Source organism: Chelonia mydas, chromosome 10 (genome assembly GCF_015237465.2).
Source record: "Chelonia mydas isolate rCheMyd1 chromosome 10, rCheMyd1.pri.v2, whole genome shotgun sequence".
In the NCBI taxonomy this organism is placed as follows: Eukaryota; Metazoa; Chordata; order Testudines; family Cheloniidae; genus Chelonia; species Chelonia mydas.
This window is the reverse complement of record NC_051250.2, coordinates 30,851,562-30,865,220: the sequence shown is the minus strand read 5'-3', so window position 1 is coordinate 30,865,220 and position 13,659 is coordinate 30,851,562. Positions and strand designations below refer to the sequence as shown.

At 40.1% G+C, this 13,659-nt stretch overlaps 1 protein-coding gene across 2 annotated transcripts in view; it reads right to left on the bottom strand.

Annotated features, from left to right (window-relative positions):
- The window catches only part of GTF3C1 (general transcription factor IIIC subunit 1), an 85,874-nt gene that overhangs the window by 61,069 nt on the left and 11,146 nt on the right, over positions 1-13,659 (bottom strand). Inside the window, exons 4-8 of one of the 2 annotated variants that reach the window (XM_037910887.2) lie at positions 12,016-12,159; positions 10,495-10,591; positions 7,849-7,972; positions 6,469-6,627; positions 758-873 (exon numbers count right to left, since the gene is read on the bottom strand). In XM_037910887.2, the coding sequence (XP_037766815.1) occupies positions 758-873; positions 6,469-6,627; positions 7,849-7,972; positions 10,495-10,591; positions 12,016-12,159 (640 nt within the window). Of the gene's footprint in view, positions 1-757; positions 874-6,464; positions 6,628-7,848; positions 7,973-10,494; positions 10,592-12,015; positions 12,160-13,659 lie in introns of those variants that run through there. The other variant, XM_037910888.2, reaches the window with a different exon arrangement.

Sequence of the window (13,659 nt, the reverse complement as noted above, 5' to 3'; positions counted from 1 at the left end):
CAGCTTGGCAAGTAAGCTTAGGACTAGATTTTTAAAAGTATTAGGCATGGCTGCACTTAACGTCGCAATTCCCAACTGATTTAGGAGCCTAAATCTCATGTTCAAAAGGGATTTAGATACTTAGGAGTCTAAATCCCAACTATCAATGGAATTTAGGCTCCTAAGTGCCTAAATCCATTTCAGAAATGAGATTTAGGCTACCAAATCAGTCATGTGTTGCAACGCTGAGCACAACAACGCCTAAACACTTTAAAAATCTATGTTGTTGATGTTGAATTAATTTTTCAAACACTGCCTTCCCCATTCATTATTTTGCATATGCTATCCCTTATCTGTCTCCCCTCTAAATGGAACAGTCAATCTTTATAAAAAGAAAAGGAGTACTTGTGGCACCTTAGAGACTAACCAATTTATTTGAGCATGAGCTTTCGTGAGCTACAGCTCACTTCATCGGATGAATGCATCCGATGAAGTGAGCTGTAGCTCACGAAAGCTCATGCTCAAATAAATTGGTTAGTCTCTAAGGTGCCACAAGTACTCCTTTTCTTTTTGCGAATACAGACTAACACGGCTGTTACTCTGAAATCAATCTTTATAGTTTCTACAGGTCTCTTTTTTCACCGCCCATCTTCAAATCCCTTCTATTTTCTCTCTTTTTTTGAGATAAAAGTGACCATTACGTTATATTTAATTTATTTCCACAGTGATGGTAGTTGCAACCCTGTCTTTAATCTCATTTTAATCCACAAGACATTACCTTGACAACTTTGTATCTCTCTAGAAGACGACAGAGCATCCGTGCTTCTAGCTTCCCCACATTCATAGCCGATCGAATTTCTGCCTGAGAAATTCCTTTGGTTCCCCTACTTTCAACTGTTTTAGGGAGGGGAAAGAAGTTAAAACTTAAGTTTACAGGAATCACCTCATACTGAAACAATCTGGCTGAGCTGCGGAGGCTATCAGATCCAGCCTGAACAACCGCTGTCAGCTTGAATATCATTGTCTTAAAAGCATAAGATTTTCAAACATACATCAGAATGTCTTCTTCGACACTTGCTACTATCAATCGTTTTCACTGTCATACACATAATACACAGTGTTGTACAATAAAATATGCATATCTAAGGCTGTAAAAAAGATTTCTACTACATTATATTTGTGAAATAGTATGTGCTAATTTAGTTAAAGACCACCATAATGCACGTGCACAATGGGCAGAGTTAAGTCTGCCTGTGCAAATTTGACAGGTTAACTTAGATTCATAGATATTAAGGTCGGATTCACCAGCCAGATACCCAGGAAAGAATTCTCTGTAGTAACTCAGATCCCACCCCATCTAACTTGAGTGGTTAGCTGTGAAAAGAAACTGTTACTATAAGGTAAGTAACTGAACTGTGCTTCTCCAAGATGTTCTGTGCATGTGGATCCCACTCATGGTGTGGTAGCACCCCTTGCACAGGAGTTCGGAAACTTAAAAAGCAGTGTCCATTAAGGGGTCATGCGTGCACCCTTTGTGTCCTTGCACCCCCTCTCCTAAGGACAAAGGGCAGCGTGACCCTGCTCACTCCCTCAGTTCCTTCTTGCCGTCCAGACTCTCAAAGAGTCTCCGAGCTGTGGGGATGTGCTGTGGGTCATGGGATCCACATGCAAAGAACATGTTAAAAAGCCAGTTACTATAAGTAACCATTTTTTCTTGAGTTCCTGTGCACATGGTTTCCCCTCATGGTGATTAACAGGCAATTCAGAAATCAAGGTGATGGGAACTCAGAGCTCATTTGAACAGAGATTGCAGGACTGCTCTTCCCATTTGTGCATCTGCTCTGAAAGCTGATACCAAGGAATAATGCTTGGAAAGAAGTATACAATGAAGATCAAGTTGCTGTTTTGCAAATTTCAGCAATTGGTATCCTACTCAAGCACACTGCTGAGGCTGTGTGTGATATAGCAGAATGAGCAGTTACTCTGGCTGGAGGCTGGAGTTTGTTAATAAGGTAGGAAACTTTTATACACTCCATGATCCATTTAGATCATTGTTGAGAGGAGACTGATTTTCCCTTTGAAGCACTGCCATAAGCAATAGAAAGATAGTTCAGGAAATCACCAAGATTTGTTATATTAAGGTAGCATAAGAACATGAGAATGCCCATACTGGGTCAGACCAATGATCCATCTAGCCCAGTATCCTGTCTTCCAACGGTGGCCAATGCCAGATGCTTCAGAGGGAATGAACAGAGCAGGGCAATCATCGAGTGATTCATCCAGACCCAGCTTCTGGCAGTTAGAGGCTTAGGAACACTCAGAGCATGGAGCTGCATCCCTGACAATCTTGGCTATTGCGATGGATGAACCTATCTTTCATGAATGTGTCTAATTCCTTTTTGAACCTAGTTATACTTCTGGCCTTCACAACATCCCATGGCAACGAGTCCACAAGCTGTCTGTGCACTGTGTGAAGAAGTACTACCTTATAGTTTGTTTTAACCCTTCTGCCCATTAATTTTCAATGGGTGACCCCTTGTTCTTGTTTTATGCGAAGGGGTAAATAACACTTCCTTATTCACTTTCTCCACACCACACTTTAGATTCAAGTTTGAGAACAGATGTAAGGTTGATTTTATAGAGTTGGAGACCTGCTGAACTGATCTTCTGCGGATTAACCAATCGTTGAGGTATGGGTATACAAATACCTTGATGCTGGAGATGGGCAGATACTACTAACAGGCATTTTGTAAACACCAGGAGCAGTGAGGAGGCTGAACAGGAGAACCCTGAATTGATAATGATTGTGTAGTACATGGACATGAAGAAGTTTCTTGGTATTCCAACAAGAAAAGGTGTTTTGCAAACTGAGGGTACTGAACCAGTCCATGAGATCTAATGAATGTGTGATACATGCCAAAGTCACCACGCAGAATTTTGTACTGATGGAGGTGTTAAGGAACCTGAGGTCCAGTATGGGGCTCTAGCCCCTTTTCTTTTTGGGTACAAGAAAGCAGAGGGAATAAAACCCTTTTCCCTTGAAGAGTAGGAGGACTGGCTCTTTTGCTCCCAACTCCAGTAGCGATAGTATTTCTGGACACACAACTCACGGGAGATTGGTCCCTCAAGAGACATAGGGACGGTAGTGGTGGGGGAGGGTATAATATGGAATTGGAGGGTATACTCTTCCTGAATGGCCTGTAAGACCCAATGGTCCGATGTTATGGAAGTCTAGGCATATGTGAAAAAGGAAAGGAAAGTACCAAAAAGGGGAAGAGAAGGGTACAGATCCACAGTCTAGTGCAGAATCCTTAACTGAAGCTTCAAAACTGTTGCTCTCCTGTTGGTACTCTAGCCACTTCTCTCCTGCTGAATTACCAACTTGGCATTTGTAGCTCCTCATTCTTTACTAAAGCTGAACTGTTCTTGTTCAAGGGAGGGTTCCATCGTTCTCCTAATCCCAGCAATGAAGATGTATTCATGTATCTTCATCCCATGTAATAGCAACTTTATTCCTTTATATAGTTTCCTCATTCCTCGATGCTTCCCTTCTCATGTTCTGGGATCAAGATAGACTTGCACAATTTCCCACACAAATAGAAACTAAATTGCTAAATCAGAGTACTGTTAATTGCCTGGGCCAGAATATCTCATAACGTGTGTATGGATAAAACCTCTTTCTCCCAACCTAGCTAAAAAGAACTCTAAAAAGTTAGCAAGCAGGGTAACACACTGTTGTCCTACGAAAAGCTGCCCACTGTGCACTGAATGGATCAACAGATGGGTGGGGAAGTTGCGAGTTAACCAAGATACAACTTGCTGTGAGACTGAAGGTCAAATGAGGCAAACTGTTACCTCAAAAAAATCCAAACCAAATTTTTCGCGCCCAAATGATATACTATACATTTGTTTGCCCTTAAAGTCAAATATACCATGCATTATCTGTTTTGTACCAAAAATGTGCCTTTCACCCCAAATTAGAAGCTGCATGTTTGTGTGCCCCGTGAGTCAGATCTACATCTCTCTATAGGAGGATAGCATCTCTTGTTGTGTTGTAAGCCCTATATAATATGAAATACTTATAGACAAAGAATGTATGGCGTATGTCCATTGGTCTTTGGAAGATAAGGGATTTTGTTGGTTTTCATTGTAAATAAATGTTGCATTCTAGAAGTAAACGGAATTGTATGCACAAGGAAGATGTTGAAATATATAAACTAGGGTATACCTTTGAATTATTAAAAGAAATTGCTTAAAAAGAGCAGAAATCCAACTAATTATATGGGCTAATACTGAAATACAATCCTTGAAATTAATCAAACAGAAAAAGCCACCAATAAGGAAAGGATTGAAGAAATGCATTGTACACAGATGCCATCTACTGGATGCCAATGGAAGCAGCAGAGAAACAGAGCTGAAGTCTGAACCCTTATTTGGCATGTGTCCAACAGAAATCGAGAGGTGACCCTCTCCAATGGCCCCTGGAAGCACAGCACACCAGTGGCCCCGCTGCCCGACCGGAGCAGCACCTCCCGGCTGGAGCAGTGGCCCTGGCTGTGCTGGCCGGTGGGATCAGCCCCAGCCACGCTGGTCAGCGGGATTCACCACAGAGGCTTAATCAGTTAACTGTTTAAACGACATTTTAAATTGTTTAAATGGTTAACTTTTTAAACAGTATTTACATCCCTAATGCTGGGCTTTGTAAGTCCAAGCAAATTGGCCTAAGAGAGATATGAACCATAATTTTAAGTAATTCCTTTTGATATTCTGTACTTGTCTGCTTTGAGACCAAACCATTCAAATAGCAGGCACTTAGAAGTGCCTTACAGACACACACATTCTTACTCCTTGAAGAAATACTGGAATTGTGATAAGTGTATTAGATACTACACAACTGATGATAACAAGTAAATGCTATAAGAAATTTTGGTGATTTGCATTAATGTAACTGCTGAGCCTCAACCCTAGTCTATGACAATTGCTTGTAAGATTATATTGTTGTGCTCGGTACAGGCCTAGAACACTGGTTTTGTCTACCCTTGATTGATGAACTGTTGACTGTATACTAATGTGGTTCTGGGTGAATTAATACATTGTTGACTGGTTAAGAGAAACCAAGTGTACTGCTCTGAGAAGTACTGTCCAAGATAAAAGTTAACCTGAAAAGAACCTGTCATTAAATTAGTAAACCAACGCTTCCTGGACTCAATAAAAAGGGGTTATTAATCTATTAGATTCCATCTAACATTGCCTATAATACTGATCAAATTGAAATCTAGTTTATCAGATTTCAGTTTTAAAATCTGACTGGTACCTTGGAAAATCATAAAACTGACCTCCATTGACGTTTACACCAGGCTGAGTGCAGGGGAACAAAGCCATTTAATAAGTGACAGTGTGGGTGAAGCAGTAGGTAGGACACTAGGGTGGCGCTAGATATGAAGGGAGAGGCCAGGATTAAGAGCAGCAAAGGAGTGGCTGCTCTTGCACCCCGCTCTTTACTATAAGGTGTCGAGTTTTGGGGTTTTTTTTACTCTGAAAGGGAAAGTGATGGGAAAAGGTAGAGGGCAGCCCTTTTTCTTCCCCACCAACCTCCTTTATTCCCCATCAGCATGCTCCTGTGTGATCCCATCCCCACCCCACTTTTTCACTTTGAAAATATAAACAATTCACAGAGAAGGGACAGAGGTGATGGCAATTGAGGCAGCTTGCTACTTTCAGCCCCAACAGTTACTCTGGGCACCAGCCACCACTGCTAAGATGGATACAGAAGTCCTGACATTCCCCCGCCCCCATTACAAGTTCAAATCCTGTCTAGGCTTGGACTGGAGAACTAGTGTAAGTGACGACAAAGAGGCAAAGCCACATCTAACCTAGAAAAATAGGCAATATTTAAAAACATTAGCTAACATGTTTTAAAAAATAGTATGGACTGAATTTAACCTCCTTTAAAAATGTTATCTGGCTAAGCAATATTTTTAAACAACGTATATCCTAGTGTAGAGAGGGCCCAAGAGATCAAAAATTAATCTGTTAGAGGGAAGAGATTTTTAGCAAGTGTTTAAAACTCTTGGCTCATTTTTCTTAACTATTTTACTCCAATGCCAAATTGACATTTTGAATAAAGGAAGCTTTGTTAATCATTAAGCACCCACACTCCTTTCGACTAGGATATTGAGAGTTCATAACAAGCCTTAGTCATCTCATTTTTATATCCTGGTAGTCCCTAGAGGCAAACAAAACTGGGACAGGGAAGTGCCCAATGTGTTAGACACTGTCACACATTGTAAAAGACAATCCTGCTCTGAACAGATGAGACGAAGTGTAGGAGAAAGTAATTATTTTTCTGATTTCACAGATGTGCACAAGAATCTAATGTACAAAGTAATGACAATTTCAGAATTAAGCCAATAAGAAAACATTCAGTTAATTTTCATGCAGGTAATATATGAACTGAATACACACACAGAACCTGATTACATTACCTACTTAGCTCATAAGCCTGCGTAAGCATATCCCGCTCATAAACAATATCTACAGGCTGGACAGCTTTTGTGATCATCTCTTCCTCCTCCTCATCATGGTAATCATCCACTTTCTTTCGAAATTCCTTCACTAGTTTGAGGCATCGGACCATGACATCAGTCCCTGAGAACACATGAAACTACTGGTTAGTAAAATAACTGAACAAAATCTGTGGGTGAAAAGGAGGGATCCACATGAAAAATAAGTTAATTCATTTTTCTCAGCATTGACAAACAGAATGACATTCCAGTTAAGTATCTTAATGAATTACTACAAATGGAACTGGGCACTTGCATATGGGCCTGATGGAAACTCTCACAGCCTTGAGGTTTTAAACCATGGATACAGATGGAAAGGTCTCCTGCTCATCTGCAAAGATAACATAGGATATCCCTAGGGCTCAAACAGTGAAGTATTTGAGGGGATGTGAAAATGGTCCTATAAAAGGACATAATATGAAATTAGGGAACTTTTAACTATGTGCAAGAAGGTGTCTGAATGGTGATCCTGTGAGATACATCTCTTCAGAAAACCAATTTAGATTGTAATCTCTTCAAAGACACTGTCCTTTTGCTCCGATAATCACCTAACAAATGTTTGGGTCTTCTAAAGAAAGTAATTAACTGTAATAATTTTATCTATCAAAATGTAATACCACCCTTGAAGTTTTACAGCCCTTCTACTCTATGAAAACAATAGACTCAGGGAACCTGGTTACAACACAGCTATCTTTTGAGCTGTTGTAATATGGTTAAAATGTATAATGTGGATGAAACATCACAGTGTTGGAACCAGGACTAAACCAACAGATTTGTTTCAGGTTTCCCGTGCAGACTCAGGAAAATGATGTGGCATTAGTCACAGCCATCAGAAGGCTCTCTTGATAACAATATATATGGACAAGAAACTCTTAAAAGTTTACCTTTTGCATCCATGAAACAGTGGAAAACTTAGTACTGTGCATCTAGGGAATGGTCAGATTTGTTAACACAAATGGCAGACTGAAAAATATTGGGGAAAAATACACACTGTGAAAATGGGTATTTGATAGAAAATCTTTCCTGGGTCTAAAACTAATGCACACAAGGAAGGATGACATTAGTACATTAACTAATCATATCATAATCCCACTAATCCCTGGTTAATTGTTTAATGCTCAATATATCCCTGGAATGGATAATTATTTCAGGTGAGTTGTGTTGTGTACTAGCAAATTTATAACTTGATATATACCTGAGATGTAAAGGAAGCTTTACCTTTAAACATTCTGCAATTTAAGATTTTCGTTAGTTTATAGACTTGATGACATCAGCACGTACATAATAAATATGTGGCTGCAATTACCTTTCTTTGTTTTATAGGGTCCGCCATCAGGGTGAATGTCCTGTAACGGGGTAGATAATACTTTGGCCAGGCCAGCGTTCATCATATATTGATACAGACGTTTGAATGTTCTTTCACAGAGACCCTACAATAACAGTAACAGTAAAGAGAAATGAAAAGGATGTCACTATTCTAAGGAGCATTCCCTACAAATCAGGAAGCTAATAGAAGCTAAACCCTTGATTTTCATAGAGATGTAAACAGAGAAACATCTTTCTGCCCCTGAGGTGCTTGACTCAGTTACTATATGCCTCTAGCCCCTTGACCAGGACTTTAGATCCCACTTCTTCTCTTTCATTTACCTGGTTTTTAGTACCCGGTCGTCTTTCCCTATCTACAAGCTCTCCATTATCTGTCTTGGAAAATAGCTTTCCTATTATCACATCTGCCTCTAATTACCATCCCTTGCCTCCTTTCTTCCACTGTGTTCAGTTTATTCAAACGTCCTAGTCCTCAACTAAATCTTTCATTCCATTCAATCCTGCTTCTGCCCTCTCCATTCAGAACTGTCAAGATCAAAAATAATAATATATTACAAATGGAAAAAAGGGAAAGTTGATAGTAGTGAATGTAAATCAGAAGCTAGGAATTGTAGAAAATTGATCAGAGAAGCAAAGGGACACAAGGAGAACTCTATGGCCAGCAGAGTTAAGGATAAGAAGGAGGTTTTTTTTATGCACATCAGGAACAAAAAGAATCCTAACAATGGCTCTGGTCCATTACTAAATGGAAATGGTAGAATTAATAATAATGCCAAAACAGAAGTAGTGGTCAATAAATATTTATATTTTATATTTGGGAAAAGAACAGATGATGCAGTCATATCATCTGATAACACTCTTTCCATTCCACTGGTATCTTAGAAGGATGTTAAACAGGAGCTACTAAAGACAGACATTTTAAAATCAGCAGGTCAAGATAACTTGCATCTAAGAGTTTTAAAAGAGCAGGCCAAGAAGCAGGCTGGGTCATTAATGCTGATTTTCAAGAAGTCTTAGAACAACAGGGAAGTTCCAGAAGACTGAAAGAAAGCTAATGTGCCAATATTTTAAAAGGCCAGATGGGATGACCTGGGTAATTATAGGCCTGTCAGTCTCACATTGATCCTGGGCAAAATAATGGAGCAGCTGATACAGGACTCGATTAACAGAGAATTAAAGGAGGGTAATATAATTAATGCCAATCAACATGGGTTTATGGAATATAGATCCTTTCAAACTAACTTCATATATATATATTTATGAGATTACAGGTTTGGTTGATAAAAGTAAAAGTGTTGATGTAATAAACCTTTTTAAGGCAATCTTGGGGCACTTCTCACAGCCCCTCACGTACTAGCTCCTGACTTCCCTACGACCCAAATGGAGTTGAAGCAGCCAAAGGAAGATGAGAAACTAGTGACTAATGGGACGTAAGGAGTTCAGCTACCAGCTGGAGGCAACATAGAAGACAGCAGAGGAACCCCACAGTCCATACAAAACACTGTGGCCCAGTGTGAAGGGGAAAGTGATCTGCATTCCCCTTGCTCCCAGAAACAGGGAAGAGAGGATCACAGAGCTCCTTCCCCTCCCACTGCTCTCCTTCCTTCAGGAGTGGGGATAAAGGTAGCCCCAAGCCTATCTTCAGAGCAGGCACCTTAGGAGGCTGCTCACTGCAGCTATGCAGCTTCAGAGGCTCCCAATGGGGTGGGGGAAGCAGAGGCCTACCTTCCAATCCGAGTCTGCCTCTCTGGGCTCCCGTCCCAGTCCCACCGCACCCCTCTCCCACCGGTTGTCAATCTGCCAGTCTTCTCCTATTCCTCCCCCCAACTTTTACTCCCAGTTTCTCTCCCCATCTGCCAACCTCCAAGTCCCAGTCTCCCCCAGGTTCCATGTCCCAGTTTACTCCCTCTGGTCTGGTTCTTGTCCCTTCTGCACTCAATTCAGAAAGCTTACTCCTTCATGATGCCTGGGCCCAGAAAAAGGAGCACTAAGAACACAGGCTCTTACTTCCAGTGCCTGGCTCCACCCCAGCCCAACCTGCATCAGCCAAGAGTGGCAATGGCAGAGAAAACCCTGCTTAGCCCCTTCAGCCTGGGTAGGTGTATGCTCACTGCAGATGAGTCTTTGGAGAATGCAGCTGTGAAACTCCAACAGGTCTCTACTTAGTATATGTGGACTGAGATTTTTCAGAGGCTTAAAACCTGGCCAAATTTGAGTACATTTTCACCATACCAGCAAAAAGCACTTCCCTGACACAAAGGCCACTCACTTCTAAATGTCAAGTCCTTGCTCCAGAACATTGGGGCGCTAGAGATTCTCAGATAAATGGTTGTTTATTTAATATGATAAACAACATTTTCCCTATACCTCATTCTTGGAAATGGCTGAGCCATTTTGTCTGAAACTTTCTAAAGTTTGTTTTGAATTAGATACCTGACACTGCAAATTTCAGCCTGAGAAGTTAAAGTCTGGCACTTTGAAGCAACGGAAAACAGGTCTGTTTAATGGGAAGTATTATAAGGTTGTCTAACACTTCTCATTATACAGACCAATTCTGCTTGTAATGCTGAATTTTTGGATTTCATTAACAGCAAATTGAGAACTTGAAAGCAAATGATAATCTCACCAATTCTTCCCTCAGATTCCCCAATTTTTCCATTTTGTTTGGTCGAGTGCTCAGCATACTTGAGAGCTTCTCCATAAGGATATCATATTTACTCCTCCTAAAACAAAAGAAGGTTATTCAACATATGAAATTCATGAACACTGACATTTGTATCCAGAAATATCACAGAAAACACTAGATTTTAGCAACGTTTGAGGGAAAATCAAGTTGTTTATGTTAAGGTCTTACAAAAGATAGATGCAATTCAATTTTTGAATAGTCTTTGAATTTGGACTCAAAACCCAACATTTATCCGCAAAAAGAACAGGAGTACTTGTGGCACCTTAGAGACTAACAAATTTATTTGAGCATAAGCTTTTGTGGGCTGCAGCCCACTTCATCGGATGCATAGAATGGAACATATAGTAAGAAGATATATATATATATATATACACATACAGAGAATATGAAAAGGTGGAGTAAGAGGCTAATTAATTAAGATATTCTCTGTATATGTGTGTGTGTATATCTATCTTCTTACTATATATTCCACAAGTACTCCTGTTCTTTTTTCTAAAAGTTGATAAATCCCATACAGATTTCAGCAGAGCCTTTGAGCCACATTAGTACTTCACAAACATAGTGATGTATGCACAGTACCCAGATGACTTCCCCAGATTATCTCTACACATCATATTCCCCACACCACATATCTTTATTTATGCTATCAATCCCTGGTTTGCCTCCTGGAAGCATGAGAACACAAAAAAGCTTTATGAAGTCCATGTAGGTTTAATGGTTCCTACTAACAGGCCTTAGTTACAGGACCACCTACACTTCATCAAACAATATTCAAAGGTTGGATGTTTTTCTGATATAAAACTATATTTGATATAAACATTGTTTGTCATGGGAAACTGTAAGAAGTCATACTTGACAATTTTTTTTTACCCACTTCATATTTAAAAGCCCGCACTCTGTTACACAGTTCATATACAGAGTCAAATTTTAAAAAATTTATAGAGGAGTTCATTTCATTTACACACAGAGTGCTGGTAGGGGAATGCCCTTCACCCAGGTGGGTCAAACAGCAGATGCAAATATCCAATACCAGGAAGACAGCCAGATACCCAAGCTGTTCTGAAGCCAGGCCTGCTGTTTCACTGTGACCATGCCAAAGCCAATGCAGGATCTAACTATGCAACAGAGAAAAAGAGAGTCAGAAGTAAAAATTCACTAGAAGGCGCTATAGATGCTATCCAACAACAACACAGCTATTAAAACAATGTACAAGAAAAACCCGGTCTCTGTAGGACAAGACCAGGCAGCAGGATACCTACCATGCAAACCATGGCTGGAGGAGGGGCACACATCTTTTATACAACCTCTGTCTCTGAACGCTGTGAGAAGGAGCTAATTCAGCAACCAATAGGCACTGCTTCCAGAAAGTTTTGATAGTCCTGTGGCACCAGGGCATGTCCTAATGATAAGAAAGTACACATGCCACCCTGAAGAACCACCTAACATCTGTTTGGTACATACCTGTCAACATGAAAGCGGTTCAAAAGCAGAAGAATGGAGTGCTGCTGGGCTCCACTTGGTAGTCTTATGACATGGGACTGCATTGAAATGAGACCATTTTTGTCTAATACTCTTCTGTGATAATGCATTTTACCAGCATCCACCCTAGAGAAGACAAGACATCCACAGAACCTCCCATGATGACTTGTAAATAAATATAATAAACAAATTATATTCATATAGCACCTGTCATCCCAATGCCCTTTAGCAACTTAAATTACTATACAAATTGCCTGTACAACCTTAATTCAGCCCTCTTGTGCATATACATTATGATAGTCTTATTACATAATCACATACAACTTTCTCCACAGGACCTCATTCAGTGCCCAGGAAATGAATCAGGGTAGTATACTGAATGAGGCTGTTGTCTATAGGACTCAGCCTCATTTGTTTCAGAAGTTAAGTGTATAATAAATGAGAAAAAATACTATTGGAAAAGAAAGGCTGGTCTTATGGTTAAGGTAGCTGACTGTCACACAGAGATTGGATTTTATCTCCACTTCCACCATGTGATGCCGGGCAAGTCACTTAAACCAAAATTTTCACAGGTGGCACTAACTGTGTTTTTCATTTTCTTGAAACAACTGGGGTCTGATTTACAAAAGTGCTGCGAAGTCATAGCTGCAGCTGAACTCAATGGGAGCTGTGCTCTGAGCATATGAAGTTCTACAAAAATATTAAGTACCCCAAAAATCAGTCCCCAAATGTCTCAAGTTGGGCACCCAAAATAGACAATTATGACCTTCATCTCTCTGTGCCTCAGTTCCCTATTTGTAAAATAAGGTAATCCCACCACCGCATCTCACAAGAGTGTTGTAAAGGTAAATTCATTAATGTTGGTGAAGCACTCAGATTATGATGGGAGCTCCAGAGAAACACCCATGAGGAAATTAATAGTTCTGTATTCAATGCAGGGTTAGGATGCTGTGAGTGTTGCGGGAATGCAGAATTGGTCAGCGCTATGCTCCCCTGATGTGGCAACTCCTGGTGTCAGACGCCATCACGTGGTCGAGGGACATCTACCTAGAACACATCGCCGGACATCGGCAATACCAGGAGTGATGAGCTGAAATGCTGATGAGAAGCAAAGTCGGGAAAGTATCTGAAATACTTCCCTGATGGACTGTATTTTCTAAGGAACAACCTATCCTAATTTCTCAAATACTGAGGGACAATCTTCACTCATTGCCATATTTGCTTTCCACAACCAACTCTCCGTATAACTTTTCATGAGTGATGTAACTGAATATTTGGATGCTAATCTCTAAACTGTCTTGTTAAATTTATTCACCTAAATTCGGGTTATTTCAGATTAGGTACTATATGTATTTTATGACTTTTAAAACAAACTTTGTATTTTTGGATAATCTAAGCACTATACCCAGATGTACAGACACTCTTTCCTTAACCTGTGTATTATATAATTTTAACATTAGATTTAATAAGAAATTGTAAATATGGCCTGGGGCCACACGCTGAATGATGAGGATAAAAAATACTGACTAGCTGCTCAACATTAATTCTGGCATTTCCTAACTTCTATGTGTTTGACTTTGCAACCTTAACATTCTTTTGGTATATTTTTTTTAAAATGTAATTTCT